This window comes from Esox lucius, chromosome 25, assembly GCF_011004845.1.
Source record: "Esox lucius isolate fEsoLuc1 chromosome 25, fEsoLuc1.pri, whole genome shotgun sequence".
Classification (NCBI taxonomy): Eukaryota; Metazoa; Chordata; class Actinopteri; order Esociformes; family Esocidae; genus Esox; species Esox lucius.
The window spans coordinates 18,431,768-18,446,257 of record NC_047593.1 but is presented as its reverse complement, the minus strand read 5'-3'; the positions used below and the strand labels follow the sequence as shown (position 1 = coordinate 18,446,257).

Sequence of the window (14,490 nt, the reverse complement as noted above, 5' to 3'; positions counted from 1 at the left end):
GTTGGCCGCATGCAACAAGAAACCACTATTTCACAGAGTAACCAGCAGGATCAACGTCAGGCCAGCGGCCACAAGTCACACAAACCAGGCAGGTTCTACCGAGATTCGAACTCGGATCACTGGATTCAAAGTCCAGTATGCTAACCATTACACCATAGAACCCTACAGGGCACAAGACCCGCGTCCGGAAGAAGACTGTCCTACCGTAGAAGTCAGTAAAGGACCACTTGTGGAGAAGGTCAAGGAAGGCGGTCCTTTGTTCAGATGATACATGTTGAAGGAAAAGCCAACTGGCCAGTACGGGTATCGAACCCGCGACCTTCGCGTTATTAGCACGACGCTCTAACCAACTGAGCTAACCGGCCAGACGGACACCATGCGCTTCTCTCAACGGCCGTAGGGACAGGTTGTATTTGTTAGGGACATAAAGACCTGAAGAATGCCTAGAGAGTAAGAATTCCGAAAACAGGACGCTAGTAGCAAAACAGGGACAGGTCCTACCGAGATTTGAACTCGGATCGCAGGATTCAGAGTCCTGAGTGCTAACCATTACACCATAGAACCGCTCGCCTACCAGGGACGTTGGCCAGCACAAGGCCATCAAACGAGCTCCCTTTTTTTTTATGAGCACAACGCTCCAAGCCTACCACAGAAATCGACAATCATTTGAGTATGACAACGTTGTAGATGGCATGCAACAAGAAACAGCCACAACTTTGATTTCACCCAGTAACTATCGGGATCCCGTGGCCAGAAGACAGCTGTACTACCGTAGAAGGGAGTAAAGAAGCAACTTCTGGAGAATAACACGTAAGCCTGTCCTTCGTTGAGATGATACCATGCAACAAGACCTCTGGGAATCCTTGTTCTCAGCTACACTTGATGTGCCGTAAGTCAACTCGAAATCTTAACCCTATAAGCAATCCGTGATAGTAAAACAACGCCTCCGGCAAATGTCACGGAAGGTTGTCCTTCGTTCAGAAGACACAAGTTGAAGGAAAAGCCAATTGGCCAGTACGGGTATCGAACCCGCGACCTTCGCGTTATTAGCACGACGCTCTAACCAACTGAGCTAACCGGCCAGACTGACACCAAGCGCTTCTCTCAACGGCCGTAGGGACAGGTTGTATTTGTTAGGGACATAGAGACCTGAAGAATGCCTAGAGAGTAAGAATTCCCAAAACAGGACGCTAGTAGCAAAATAGGGACAGGTCCTACCGAGATTTGAACTCGGATCGCAGGATTCAGAGTCCTGAGTGCTAACCATTACACCATAGAACCGCTCTCCCACCGGTTACCTGGCCAGCACAATTGCTCTGGCTATCCTTGCTTTCAGCTACACAATGTGCTGTAAGTGAATGTAACATTTTTTTTAAAGTCATTTTTTCAACATTATGTCACAACACACTTATAAAACATTTCTATAATTGTGGAAAACTAAAAGTTTGAAAATGAAATCAAAAAGTTTTACTTCCTAATCATAAGCAATCCCTCCATCTTCTTGATCACTCTCTATTCCAGTTCTTCCACAAAATGTCCTTTACAATAAAAACCCTTTAATTCCTCACTTTCAACAAACATATGCATGAATGTTTCAGGTAAACCTCCACATATATGTTGCAACATCTCATAAAAGGCTAACCATTACACCGTGTTACGGAAGGGGATGTTGGCCTTCACAACGATAAACCATGACCTGCCTTTCTTTTAGGAGCAGAGCGCTCTAAGCAGCAACACTCCTAAACAAATCGACGATTGTTAGAGTAAGACAAGGTTGTTGGCCGCATGCAACAAGAAACCACTATTTCACAGAGTAACCAGCAGGATCAACGTCAGGCCAGCGGCCACAAGTCACACAAACCAGGCAGGTTCTACCGAGATTCGAACTCGGATCACTGGATTCAAAGTCCAGTATGCTAACCATTACACCATAGAACCCTACAGGGCACAAGACCCGCGTCCGGAAGAAGACTGTCCTACCGTAGAAGTCAGTAAAGGACCACTTGTGGAGAAGGTCAAGGAAGGCGGTCCTTTGTTCAGATGATACATGTTGAAGGAAAAGCCAACTGGCCAGTACGGGTATCGAACCCGCGACCTTCGCGTTATTAGCACGACGCTCTAACCAACTGAGCTAACCGGCCAGACGGACACCATGCGCTTCTCTCAACGGCCGTAGGGACAGGTTGTATTTGTTAGGGACATAAAGACCTGAAGAATGCCTAGAGAGTAAGAATTCCGAAAACAGGACGCTAGTAGCAAAACAGGGACAGGTCCTACCGAGATTTGAACTCGGATCGCAGGATTCAGAGTCCTGAGTGCTAACCATTACACCATAGAACCGCTCGCCTACCAGGGACGTTGGCCAGCACAAGGCCATCAAACGAGCTCCCTTTTTTTTTATGAGCACAACGCTCCAAGCCTACCACAGAAATCGACAATCATTTGAGTATGACAACGTTGTAGATGGCATGCAACAAGAAACAGCCACAACTTTGATTTCACCCAGTAACTATCGGGATCCCGTGGCCAGAAGACAGCTGTACTACCGTAGAAGGGAGTAAAGAAGCAACTTCTGGAGAATAACACGTAAGCCTGTCCTTCGTTGAGATGATACCATGCAACAAGACCTCTGGGAATCCTTGTTCTCAGCTACACTTGATGTGCCGTAAGTCAACTCGAAATCTTAACCCTATAAGCAATCCGTGATAGTAAAACAACGCCTCCGGCAAATGTCACGGAAGGTTGTCCTTCGTTCAGAAGACACAAGTTGAAGGAAAAGCCAATTGGCCAGTACGGGTATCGAACCCGCGACCTTCGCGTTATTAGCACGACGCTCTAACCAACTGAGCTAACCGGCCAGACTGACACCAAGCGCTTCTCTCAACGGCCGTAGGGACAGGTTGTATTTGTTAGGGACATAGAGACCTGAAGAATGCCTAGAGAGTAAGAATTCCCAAAACAGGACGCTAGTAGCAAAATAGGGACAGGTCCTACCGAGATTTGAACTCGGATCGCAGGATTCAGAGTCCTGAGTGCTAACCATTACACCATAGAACCGCTCTCCCACCGGTTACCTGGCCAGCACAATTGCTCTGGCTATCCTTGCTTTCAGCTACACAATGTGCTGTAAGTGAATGTAACATTTTTTTTAAAGTCATTTTTTCAACATTATGTCACAACACACTTATAAAACATTTCTATAATTGTGGAAAACTAAAAGTTTGAAAATGAAATCAAAAAGTTTTACTTCCTAATCATAAGCAATCCCTCCATCTTCTTGATCACTCTCTATTCCAGTTCTTCCACAAAATGTCCTTTACAATAAAAACCCTTTAATTCCTCACTTTCAACAAACATATGCATGAATGTTTCAGGTAAACCTCCACATATATGTTGCAACATCTCATAAAAGGCTAACCATTACACCGTGTTACGGAAGGGGATGTTGGCCTTCACAACGATAAACCATGACCTGCCTTTCTTTTAGGAGCAGAGCGCTCTAAGCAGCAACACTCCTAAACAAATCGACGATTGTTAGAGTAAGACAAGGTTGTTGGCCGCATGCAACAAGAAACCACTATTTCACAGAGTAACCAGCAGGATCAACGTCAGGCCAGCGGCCACAAGTCACACAAACCAGGCAGGTTCTACCGAGATTCGAACTCGGATCACTGGATTCAAAGTCCAGTATGCTAACCATTACACCATAGAACCCTACAGGGCACAAGACCCGCGTCCGGAAGAAGACTGTCCTACCGTAGAAGTCAGTAAAGGACCACTTGTGGAGAAGGTCAAGGAAGGCGGTCCTTTGTTCAGATGATACATGTTGAAGGAAAAGCCAACTGGCCAGTACGGGTATCGAACCCGCGACCTTCGCGTTATTAGCACGACGCTCTAACCAACTGAGCTAACCGGCCAGACGGACACCATGCGCTTCTCTCAACGGCCGTAGGGACAGGTTGTATTTGTTAGGGACATAAAGACCTGAAGAATGCCTAGAGAGTAAGAATTCCGAAAACAGGACGCTAGTAGCAAAACAGGGACAGGTCCTACCGAGATTTGAACTCGGATCGCAGGATTCAGAGTCCTGAGTGCTAACCATTACACCATAGAACCGCTCGCCTACCAGGGACGTTGGCCAGCACAAGGCCATCAAACGAGCTCCCTTTTTTTTTATGAGCACAACGCTCCAAGCCTACCACAGAAATCGACAATCATTTGAGTATGACAACGTTGTAGATGGCATGCAACAAGAAACAGCCACAACTTTGATTTCACCCAGTAACTATCGGGATCCCGTGGCCAGAAGACAGCTGTACTACCGTAGAAGGGAGTAAAGAAGCAACTTCTGGAGAATAACACGTAAGCCTGTCCTTCGTTGAGATGATACCATGCAACAAGACCTCTGGGAATCCTTGTTCTCAGCTACACTTGATGTGCCGTAAGTCAACTCGAAATCTTAACCCTATAAGCAATCCGTGATAGTAAAACAACGCCTCCGGCAAATGTCACGGAAGGTTGTCCTTCGTTCAGAAGATACAAGTTGAAGGAAAAGCCAATTGGCCAGTACGGGTATCGAACCCGCGACCTTCGCGTTATTAGCACGACGCTCTAACCAACTGAGCTAACCGGCCAGACTGACACCAAGCGCTTCTCTCAACGGCCGTAGGGACAGGTTGTATTTGTTAGGGACATAGAGACCTGAAGAATGCCTAGAGAGTAAGAATTCCCAAAACAGGACGCTAGTAGCAAAATAGGGACAGGTCCTACCGAGATTTGAACTCGGATCGCAGGATTCAGAGTCCTGAGTGCTAACCATTACACCATAGAACCGCTCTCCCACCGGTTACCTGGCCAGCACAATTGCTCTGGCTATCCTTGCTTTCAGCTACACAATGTGCTGTAAGTGAATGTAACATTTTTTTTAAAGTCATTTTTTCAACATTATGTCACAACACACTTATAAAACATTTCTATAATTGTGGAAAACTAAAAGTTTGAAAATGAAATCAAAAAGTTTTACTTCCTAATCATAAGCAATCCCTCCATCTTCTTGATCACTCTCTATTCCAGTTCTTCCACAAAATGTCCTTTACAATAAAAACCCTTTAATTCCTCACTTTCAACAAACATATGCATGAATGTTTCAGGTAAACCTCCACATATATGTTGCAACATCTCATAAAAGGCTAACCATTACACCGTGTTACGGAAGGGGATGTTGGCCTTCACAACGATAAACCATGACCTGCCTTTCTTTTAGGAGCAGAGCGCTCTAAGCAGCAACACTCCTAAACAAATCGACGATTGTTAGAGTAAGACAAGGTTGTTGGCCGCATGCAACAAGAAACCACTATTTCACAGAGTAACCAGCAGGATCAACGTCAGGCCAGCGGCCACAAGTCACACAAACCAGGCAGGTTCTACCGAGATTCGAACTCGGATCACTGGATTCAAAGTCCAGTATGCTAACCATTACACCATAGAACCCTACAGGGCACAAGACCCGCGTCCGGAAGAAGACTGTCCTACCGTAGAAGTCAGTAAAGGACCACTTGTGGAGAAGGTCAAGGAAGGCGGTCCTTTGTTCAGATGATACATGTTGAAGGAAAAGCCAACTGGCCAGTACGGGTATCGAACCCGCGACCTTCGCGTTATTAGCACGACGCTCTAACCAACTGAGCTAACCGGCCAGACGGACACCATGCGCTTCTCTCAACGGCCGTAGGGACAGGTTGTATTTGTTAGGGACATAAAGACCTGAAGAATGCCTAGAGAGTAAGAATTCCGAAAACAGGACGCTAGTAGCAAAACAGGGACAGGTCCTACCGAGATTTGAACTCGGATCGCAGGATTCAGAGTCCTGAGTGCTAACCATTACACCATAGAACCGCTCGCCTACCAGGGACGTTGGCCAGCACAAGGCCATCAAACGAGCTCCCTTTTTTTTTATGAGCACAACGCTCCAAGCCTACCACAGAAATCGACAATCATTTGAGTATGACAACGTTGTAGATGGCATGCAACAAGAAACAGCCACAACTTTGATTTCACCCAGTAACTATCGGGATCCCGTGGCCAGAAGACAGCTGTACTACCGTAGAAGGGAGTAAAGAAGCAACTTCTGGAGAATAACACGTAAGCCTGTCCTTTGACATTGTAATTACTGATCTCACCCAATGTGCTCCTTGGACCAGGTAGAAGCCAAAAGGGCCTGGCCCTCCTGTCCAGGCTGTGAGGCCTGGACTCTGGAATCCACAAATGCCCACTGGAACCTGTCTCAGGCTTGGTGTGCATGGCTAGCTCCATGCCCCTCCTTCTTAATGTTGGGTTATCCATTTAGCATTAAAAGTGGTGAAATAGTTTGGATAATAGTACAATAAACACTGCAGATTTCTCATTCATGAGAATTCATAAAATGTATAGAATAACATGGCCAAAATATAATCATAATGCAACCTGGTGAGAGGTTACTGTCCTAGGCTGTACTGTAGGCCATAGCCTGCATGACATTCCCACAAATGTATCGACCCGTTAACTACACACACGAATTTAGAGGAAACATTAAGTAAAATTGTTAGAGAGGTTAACCAGCTATAGTTTTCGAATGTGCTACAGGCTGAACATGCCAAGTGCTGATGAGTAGCAATGCTAATTATGCTAACGTTACTAGCGTCAACATAAATGTTGCTATGTATCATACATCGCAATCAACATGTGTACACTTTCCTTGGTGATTGTCCAAACACATAGTTAGGTGTTTACACAAATTAAATTAATAGGATTGTAACCAGATATACTGTACTATGCTACAAGCTGAACATGCCAAGTGGTAATGAATAGCGACGCTAATTATGCTAACGTTACTGTTGATAGGTGCCATACATCGCAATCTAACATGTGCACACTTTTCTTGGTGATTGTCCAAGCATATAGTTAGATGTTTACACGAATTGAATTAGTAGGATTGTAACCAGCTGTACTGTACCACTGTGCTCCATGCTGAACATGCCAAATGCTAGCGAAAAAACGCTTGATCAGAAATATACATGACGTTGTAATTTTCGGTTTTTGCAAAGATACGTAATATATTTTTGCTCTGTAAATGCTTTTTCACAGCACTGTAGCAGAAATCCTGTATCAATGTAATGGCTACCTGATGAAAACAAAGTTGGAGCCGGGGATTAAGTCAAAGGGCGTATAAGATTGGACCATACCTGAAAAGGAAGACACCGATTGGCCAGTGGTTATTTGAGACAAGTCCCTATCTTTTCCGTTGACTTTTTAGTGGCTTTCTCACAATTGAGACAAGCGACGACTGGGGCGAAATGCCGGTAGTGGCAAAACAGGGACAGGTATGCAGAGACAGGGACAGTTTACTCACCATTACACCATAGAACCATGCCGCTGCTAAGCCAGAAGATGACTGTCCTACCGTAGAAGTCAGTAAAACGCCACATCTGGTGAACGTAACAGAAAGCTGTCCTTCGTTCAGATGATGAAAGTTTAAGGAAAAACCAATTGGCCAGTACGGGTATCGAACCCGCGACCTTCGCGTTATTAGCACGACGCTCTAACCAACTGAGCTAACCGGCCTAACAGACAACTGAAGTATTCTATTAGCAGCCGTTGTGACGGGTTGTATATGTTAGGGGCATAAAAGGTCACCAACACATAGAATGCCTAGAAAGTAAGAACTCAGTAAACAGGACGGTAGTAGCAAAATAGCGACAGGTCCTACCGAGATTTGAACTCGGATCGCAGGATTCAGAGTCCTGAGTGCTAACCATTACACCATAGAACCGTATAGCTGGCAGGGATGTTGGCCTGCACAAGGACATCACATGACCTGTCTTTTCTTTATGAGCTGGTGCGTCATAAATCGACAGCATTTTCATAAGATCTAGGTAGAGTGATGAATGTCACTTGTTATTCCAGTAATATCTTGAAATGTTCATTATTTCGTCAAACAACTTTGAAATAATATATGTATCCAAACATGAAAATGTTTAAATACAGTTAGTTACTTAGTGAATTAAGACCAAGAAAGAAAATGTTATGCTTTCAGCTTCTTAATTTGTTACTTACATACCTAACTTGACAAGTTAATGCCATTATCGCGAAGACTGCCCCTAAAATTGTGACTGATGTGCGACGCTGTTCAAGGAAACGAAGCAACAAGATTTAAGATCAAAAGTATTGGTTGGGTGTCCTCCGCTTTTCAGCAAGCCAACTGTTTCGCTATCTAATGATAACACAGCCATCTTAATACTTGTGTATCCGTTATTGCTGTAATCCAGCAACAGGCCGGTTAGCTCAGTTGGTTAGAGCGTCGTGCTAATAACGCGAAGGTCGCGGGTTCGATACCCGTACTGGCCACTACTTTTGTTCATAATTCTAGTTTAACTTCATAATGCGTTCCCATTTTGGGACGTATAGTTATACAGCCGGAATTTTCCATGTTCATCTCTTCCAGGTGCCGTATTCACGAAACACCTCAAGGCTGAAAGCTCCCAAGCTCTAGGACATACACTTCATAACAATGTCCGTGTCTGTCAAACATTAAGGACTCATACATTGGTATAACATCATACATAGCATCGGGGTCAACCCCGCCCTTTCTTTCAGCTTACGATTTCTCCCCATTCCTTAGTAAAAAGCTGTCTTAGAAGCTTTGTAAACAGGTTTTAAACGGAAACTCTTAATTGAAACTTTTACTGCTGTTTGCGGGGCTAAAGTGGTTAGATAAAACATTTTGTGAATACATCCCTGAAATAATACATTCGCAACTTACCAACGATAATTCTTTACTAACTACAACATTATGTAACCATCTTTTCAAGAAACCAGAATCAGGTTCTATGGTGTAATGGTTAGCACTCAGGACTCTGAATCCTGCGATCCGAGTTCAAATCTCGGTAGGACCTTGCTTTATTGTTGAGTGATACTATGGAGCCATTTTCGATTATAATTTTTTTTGTTCCCGTTCTATTTCAATACGTGAACTCAGTTTCATACATAAATAATTTCTGCAATGAACAAAAATATAAAGTATGTAACGTGTTTGTCCCAAGTTACAAAACCCAAGGTTCCAGAAATGTTTCACTCACAAAAAGTTGAATTCTCTCATGTGTTTACATCCCTGTTAGTGGGCATTTCACCTTTGCCAAGGAAATCCATTCAATCAACACGTTTGGCAGAAAATGTTGCGTGTTGGCATTTATGTTATTGTTATTCTGTTTTCATCTTTACAGCCAGTTTGATCAGGACTTTCTTGGAAATGATGTTCCTTCTCAATGAGACTCAAGTATATTAAATTCAAGTTACATTCAAATAATTACTGTCTACATAGACTATATCTCAATCACTGACTGCTTTCTTTGCTTTTTAGAATATACTTGAGTACATCTTGATTAGATTGGCCTTATTAATGGTATAAATACCTTCCAACCACTGCATTGAAAAATCATAATTACAATTTAAAAAATCACATTGTACAAAGGGTCTACAGTGTAAAAAAAATACAATTAATTGGGGGAAACTCAGTGTGATATCCCGTTCAACACATTTTTATTGAGAAATACATAATCCAAAATATTTCACTGCCTTTCCCTCTGCCGCTTCAACTTGGAATCTACTGCCATCTGCTGATTGGAACTGGTTGCATTTTTACTGAAGGGGTGAACAAGAAAAAAAACAAACATGAATCTTCCGGGATAACCTTCATCCAAGACCGACTGATGTCAGATAATGAACTGTAACTGTTTTCATGATTAGGTTGATGTGTGTGTGTGTGTCTGTGTGTCTGTGTGTCTGTGTGTCTGTCTGTCTGTCTGTCTGTGTGTCTGTCTGTGTGTCTGTCTCTGTGTGTGTGTGTGTCTGTCTGTCTGTCTGTCTGTCTGTGTGTGTTTGCACTGGACACAAAAAGTGAATACTGCAATATCTTGTTTTTGCTGAAAGGCATTTTCTCCTTTTGCTTCATAGGAAACCCTCAATGATTATTATATGGTTTTAACCAAAAATGTGTTGAGATAATTTCTGGATACCATAAAACAAAACCAAAACCAAATCTGAGGTGTCACTTACGTTAGTGCTTTCTGATTTAATATGACCACCTCCTCCTCCTCACTGTCGCTATCTGAGATTAAAACCACATCGACTAGGGAAGAAAAACAATTATTCATTCAGAATCAGATGTGCTTCTGTGTCCATTAATGTGCCTAAAAGAGAAACCAGTCTTTACGCTCACAAGCCAACAGACAAAACATACCGGACGCAGCGATTTAGCCACCGTTCAGTTCCTCTGAGCCATTCCGGCAGTTGCTGAATACATTACATTTTCTTTACATGGTTCTGAATTTGTCTGTGCAGTTTTGAGAGTATTGCAGTTGGCAAGATGGCACAAACACATCTGGGACCAGGCTAGTGAATCTCAACAAATATTTACAGTTACCTCCCCGCTTCTCCTCCGCTACACACGTCACTTCCTCCTCGGCTTTGTGTTGCTGCTCTTCTTCTTCTTCTTCTTCCTCCTCCTCCTCCTCCTCCTCTTCCTCCAGACCCCAAGAGCTCTGTAGCCCTTCACCCACCTGCCCTGTACCTGGGCCAGGTAAGACTGGAGAGGGAACACTATCACGTGGATGGTTGAGGACAATGAAGCAACAGATTTCGGATAATAGGGGACACTCACTGACTGACACGGATTTCAAATCATTAAGCAATACACGTCAATAAAAACACAAACACGCCTCAGATTTTGAGGAAATACACTTCTCTGAAAGGATACGTTTGGGGTGGGGCCTCCGCTCTCAGGACAATCTCATTGGCTTTCTCCTCAACGTCAGTCATCTCCAAAGGCGACACGTGGGTTTTCAGTGCTGTGATTCGCTCCTGGGGCATTGACTCTGCAAAGCCACACCTACCCCCAGCTTTCCTGGAATGGCATTTTAAAAAGACAAAACTTAATTGCCATTTGTTTGTGGAAGTTTGCTTTCGTTACCCCAATTCCATGGGTCACCCATACCGTACATATTTCATTGCGGGCTTGATGATTAGTTGACAAGTTTAAGCAAATAAAACAGACATTTTTCAATGCAAATGTCATGACCAAAGCATTGCTTTGTTTGACAGAATAAAAAAAAACAGAGGACTGGATTCTGTCAAAACACTGACCCAGAAGACAAGACTCACCTGACTTTCTTGTCATTCTCCAGGGCTCTGTTGATAAGCTCTGTGATCTCGGAAACTTTGACACTGGCAATCTTACTGCACCTGAGGACCTTTACAGACATTCACACAAGCCCTTTAGAAATACAATTCAAAGTAACAAGAGTTTACTGAACAGCAGGCTACTGTGAAGTGGCAGCCCCTCAAATGACATGCCACAGTAACGATGAAGAGAAAATGTGAGTTTACAAACTAAGAGCCATCACAATCCTGGCATGGACCCGACCCTACTGCCACCGTAGACGGCCTCGGGGTGGATTTGGGATCGGGCAACCCGACACCCCACTAGTCACCTGGTCTTTGAGCAGCATGATTCCTCCACTGGACTGGATAGAGCAGATCTCTCTGTGCTTGTTCATGGCGATCATCAACAGGCCATCCATCACACGCTCCTCTCGGTCACATGGATCCACCAACAGGTAGGTCCTAGAGCAGTGGGATGAGAGGAGGCAGATGGGCGTGGGGGGGGGTAGAGACAAGGAGGAAAGGAGGAGGTAGGCAGACCGGGAGAACAGAGAGGGAGGAGAAGGAAGAGAGGCAGGAGAAAGAGAGGAGGAAAGGGTTGAAATGTCAGAGGGAATGGGTAAAGCAAAAGTTAGTGAAGACGGGATGATGAAAGACGAGAAGGAACGTGACAAGAAGTGAAGACAAAACAGAATCTATTTTTTATTTTTTAAACACTGACCAACCAAAAATAACTCAATTATCAGTGGAGCAAGCCTTTTGTTGTATTTTGTGAACAGCTAAATTTTTATAAAAATAAATACTGAGAGGTTTAGCGTGCATGTTATTCACAGCAGTTCTTTATCCTGGTGCTCAGGACCTTAATTAGTCAAACATTTTATTTTTGTCCCAACACTACACAGCCAATTCAAATAAGATCTCATATCAACAAGCTTCGAACATATGAATATGATGTGTAAGCCTTTTGGCCCCCAGAACTAGGATTGGGAAACAGAGAGTTAGAACAGTTGTACTTACCCTTGTTGAAAGAAGGAGAAACTGACACTGATAGGCATGTGATAGATGCTGAGGGGTATCGGGTCTCGCTCCTCCGTGCTATACTGTGGAGCCGATGAACATACGGTTGAGCCGTTAAATCAAATTAAATCACATGAACCTAAACCTCGGGTGGTGTTAATTAAAACACGTAACAGTGTGCTTATTACGTCAGGCTACAGAAGACATAAAACGCCCCGCCACCTCTCCCCGTTCTCACCACGGTGACATCCTCTCCCTGAATACCGACGTCTGGACGGCGGAAGTGACAGAGGGCAGTGATGGCAGCGATGCTGGTCGCATCCATCAGATTACCATCATGGTTCAACAGGTGAACATCTACCCTGATCTGCCACACCTGGATGTAGATATAGACATTATAGATATGTACTACACATGCACAAACACACAGGGAAGTATATAGACATTACAAATATGCAAGATATCTGGATAGACACTGGCAGATAGATATGGACATGATAGACATGTACTATGCCTGGATAGGCACACATAGATACATAAACACACAATATAGACCTGTATTGAACCTGGACAGACACACAAGAAACACACACACAGTGTTGTAATATCTCTGCCTGAACATGTGCTCCACAGGTAGATACACGTATTTACCATTTAAGATTGAGTCACAATTGTATATGTTTTACCTTCTCTCCAGACACAACACACAGAGACTCTGTGTCTATACACTTGGAGTTCCTCAGGCATCTCTCCAACTGTCTGTTTAGCTTGACCATGAGCTCTGACTGCCTACAAAGAGAGTGAGAGAGAGACAGAAAATGAATGAGAGGGAGAAAGAAGAGAAAACATCCCTCTTGTCCAGAGCAACTTGGATACATTTTTGTACCATTTTCCTGTTCTGTCCCCCTCATGTGAATCAAATCCATAACCAAAGAACACTTGTGTCATAGCGCTTTAAAGTAAATCAACCTTTTTGTTTTCATACCTGCCCGTCTCAAAAGCAGGCGAGGCCATTGGCGACAGTTCAATATTGAAGAACATGATTCCATCATTCGGTCGGTTCTCTTTCGGGGTGATGAGTTCACAGGACACCTGGGCCATGACCCTGGAGGTTACAGAACAGAAATGTACCCTTACTCCTTAAACTGACCAACCTAACCTTTACCACCATCACCAAAGCTGGTCCTTCAGTATCATCTCTCTAATTGACATTAAAATAATAATGGCCAGGACTGGAGTTGAATTATTAGTTAAACCTCTACAGTACTTCCTGGTGTTAGTGTGAAAGGGATCGTTGACCCAAATGACATAATTAGGCTCTGGTGCCTTATTGTTTAAATGTACCCCAGGGTTCAAACAACCCGGTTTGTAATGCAAGACAAAATGTACCCAAGAGCATGTTACTATTTGAATAGTTGAAAACGTTGAAAACGACATGAGATCGAGTCGGGATTTGCTGCATAAGAGGGACTTGTAAATTACTCATAGATTAAAGGGTAAGGATGCAGATGTGTCGTTTTTTTATTTTAGGTTGCTCTCTTTAAATTGGATTTACCTCGTCTTCCCCAGGTCAACGAAGCAGCACCCGTAATCTGTTCCAAAGGAGATCTTGATGTTTCTGTAATCATACGTCTGTCTTCCATCCAAGCGCTAGATAGGGGACAACGATTCGTAGTTACTTAAAGTTTAACAGTTATTATCAATGTCTAAAAGGCAATTGAACTAGAAGAATTTTGGCAACCGTTAATTAAATACATACTAGAACGTTCAGCGATTAAGGAACATTTCTAGCTGACCGAAGACGATTAAACTTAACTCCATACTAATTCGTTGATGAGTTAATTCGACTAATGCTAATGTAGCTATGTCGAGCATGCACAACATTTTCAGCACTTACCCTTTTCTCTTCAATAGCTTTGAGTATAAAATCTCTCTCGCAGTTTGATAACGGTGTGTCTCTCATATTGTCTACCTATTAACTCTATTTTGATACAACGGTGTATTTTCTGTAACATGTGGTCGCGTCAACATTCATGAACTCCAACCCGGAAGAGCAAAATAGAAGTAATCATAATATACGTATATTATTATGGATCGGATTGTTGCAACGACCTACATTGTATTTGTAAAGTCAAAATGATGTAATTATAATAATTATTATCAATTTGGAATGTTTTTCCAACATTTTGACACATTTCTTTGGGCAGAGTAATATTGCAAAATAATACCCACAATATAATGACTTGATACCACCTAAATTACGTTAGTAAATTAAATAAACTA

At 43.3% G+C, this 14,490-nt stretch overlaps 1 protein-coding gene and 22 non-coding genes across 23 annotated transcripts; 2 read left to right on the top strand and 21 right to left on the bottom strand.

Moving 5' to 3' along the window:
* Positions 1 to 90: 90 nt before the first annotated feature.
* Positions 91 to 162, bottom strand: trnaq-uug. The gene has a single exon. It is a non-coding gene; the product is annotated as a tRNA-Gln (tRNA).
* A 129-nt stretch (positions 163 to 291) lies between these two features.
* On the bottom strand, positions 292 to 365 carry trnai-aau. The gene has a single exon. It is a non-coding gene; the product is annotated as a tRNA-Ile (tRNA).
* A 127-nt stretch (positions 366 to 492) lies between these two features.
* trnaq-cug lies at positions 493 to 564 on the bottom strand. Its single transcript has one exon. It is a non-coding gene; the product is annotated as a tRNA-Gln (tRNA).
* A 444-nt stretch (positions 565 to 1,008) lies between these two features.
* On the bottom strand, positions 1,009 to 1,082 carry trnai-aau. The gene has a single exon. It is a non-coding gene; the product is annotated as a tRNA-Ile (tRNA).
* A 127-nt stretch (positions 1,083 to 1,209) lies between these two features.
* On the bottom strand, positions 1,210 to 1,281 carry trnaq-cug. The gene has a single exon. It is a non-coding gene; the product is annotated as a tRNA-Gln (tRNA).
* Positions 1,282 to 1,866: 585 nt separating this feature from the next.
* Positions 1,867 to 1,938, bottom strand: trnaq-uug. Its single transcript has one exon. It is a non-coding gene; the product is annotated as a tRNA-Gln (tRNA).
* Positions 1,939 to 2,067: 129 nt separating this feature from the next.
* On the bottom strand, positions 2,068 to 2,141 carry trnai-aau. The gene has a single exon. It is a non-coding gene; the product is annotated as a tRNA-Ile (tRNA).
* A 127-nt stretch (positions 2,142 to 2,268) lies between these two features.
* Positions 2,269 to 2,340, bottom strand: trnaq-cug. The gene has a single exon. It is a non-coding gene; the product is annotated as a tRNA-Gln (tRNA).
* A 444-nt stretch (positions 2,341 to 2,784) lies between these two features.
* trnai-aau lies at positions 2,785 to 2,858 on the bottom strand. The gene has a single exon. It is a non-coding gene; the product is annotated as a tRNA-Ile (tRNA).
* Positions 2,859 to 2,985: 127 nt separating this feature from the next.
* Positions 2,986 to 3,057, bottom strand: trnaq-cug. The gene has a single exon. It is a non-coding gene; the product is annotated as a tRNA-Gln (tRNA).
* Positions 3,058 to 3,642: 585 nt separating this feature from the next.
* On the bottom strand, positions 3,643 to 3,714 carry trnaq-uug. The gene has a single exon. It is a non-coding gene; the product is annotated as a tRNA-Gln (tRNA).
* Positions 3,715 to 3,843: 129 nt separating this feature from the next.
* Positions 3,844 to 3,917, bottom strand: trnai-aau. Its single transcript has one exon. It is a non-coding gene; the product is annotated as a tRNA-Ile (tRNA).
* Positions 3,918 to 4,044: 127 nt separating this feature from the next.
* On the bottom strand, positions 4,045 to 4,116 carry trnaq-cug. The gene has a single exon. It is a non-coding gene; the product is annotated as a tRNA-Gln (tRNA).
* A 444-nt stretch (positions 4,117 to 4,560) lies between these two features.
* trnai-aau lies at positions 4,561 to 4,634 on the bottom strand. The gene has a single exon. It is a non-coding gene; the product is annotated as a tRNA-Ile (tRNA).
* A 127-nt stretch (positions 4,635 to 4,761) lies between these two features.
* On the bottom strand, positions 4,762 to 4,833 carry trnaq-cug. The gene has a single exon. It is a non-coding gene; the product is annotated as a tRNA-Gln (tRNA).
* A 585-nt stretch (positions 4,834 to 5,418) lies between these two features.
* Positions 5,419 to 5,490, bottom strand: trnaq-uug. The gene has a single exon. It is a non-coding gene; the product is annotated as a tRNA-Gln (tRNA).
* Positions 5,491 to 5,619: 129 nt separating this feature from the next.
* Positions 5,620 to 5,693, bottom strand: trnai-aau. The gene has a single exon. It is a non-coding gene; the product is annotated as a tRNA-Ile (tRNA).
* Positions 5,694 to 5,820: 127 nt separating this feature from the next.
* trnaq-cug lies at positions 5,821 to 5,892 on the bottom strand. The gene has a single exon. It is a non-coding gene; the product is annotated as a tRNA-Gln (tRNA).
* A 1,630-nt stretch (positions 5,893 to 7,522) lies between these two features.
* On the bottom strand, positions 7,523 to 7,596 carry trnai-aau. The gene has a single exon. It is a non-coding gene; the product is annotated as a tRNA-Ile (tRNA).
* Positions 7,597 to 7,732: 136 nt separating this feature from the next.
* Positions 7,733 to 7,804, bottom strand: trnaq-cug. The gene has a single exon. It is a non-coding gene; the product is annotated as a tRNA-Gln (tRNA).
* A 501-nt stretch (positions 7,805 to 8,305) lies between these two features.
* trnai-aau lies at positions 8,306 to 8,379 on the top strand. Its single transcript has one exon. It is a non-coding gene; the product is annotated as a tRNA-Ile (tRNA).
* Positions 8,380 to 8,855: 476 nt separating this feature from the next.
* On the top strand, positions 8,856 to 8,927 carry trnaq-cug. Its single transcript has one exon. It is a non-coding gene; the product is annotated as a tRNA-Gln (tRNA).
* Positions 8,928 to 9,531: 604 nt separating this feature from the next.
* exosc9 (exosome component 9) lies at positions 9,532 to 14,250 on the bottom strand. Its single transcript, XM_010888163.4, has 12 exons — positions 14,105 to 14,250; positions 13,763 to 13,857; positions 13,193 to 13,312; positions 12,894 to 12,996; positions 12,446 to 12,583; positions 12,208 to 12,290; positions 11,520 to 11,652; positions 11,191 to 11,279; positions 10,787 to 10,933; positions 10,454 to 10,629; positions 10,087 to 10,159; positions 9,532 to 9,672 (listed from the first exon to the last, which is right to left on the bottom strand). Exons 1-12 carry the CDS (start codon positions 14,168 to 14,170, stop codon positions 9,600 to 9,602), a joined length of 1,296 nt encoding a protein of 431 aa, XP_010886465.3. The 5' UTR covers positions 14,171 to 14,250; the 3' UTR covers positions 9,532 to 9,599.
* Between the last annotated feature and the right edge of the window lie 240 nt (positions 14,251 to 14,490).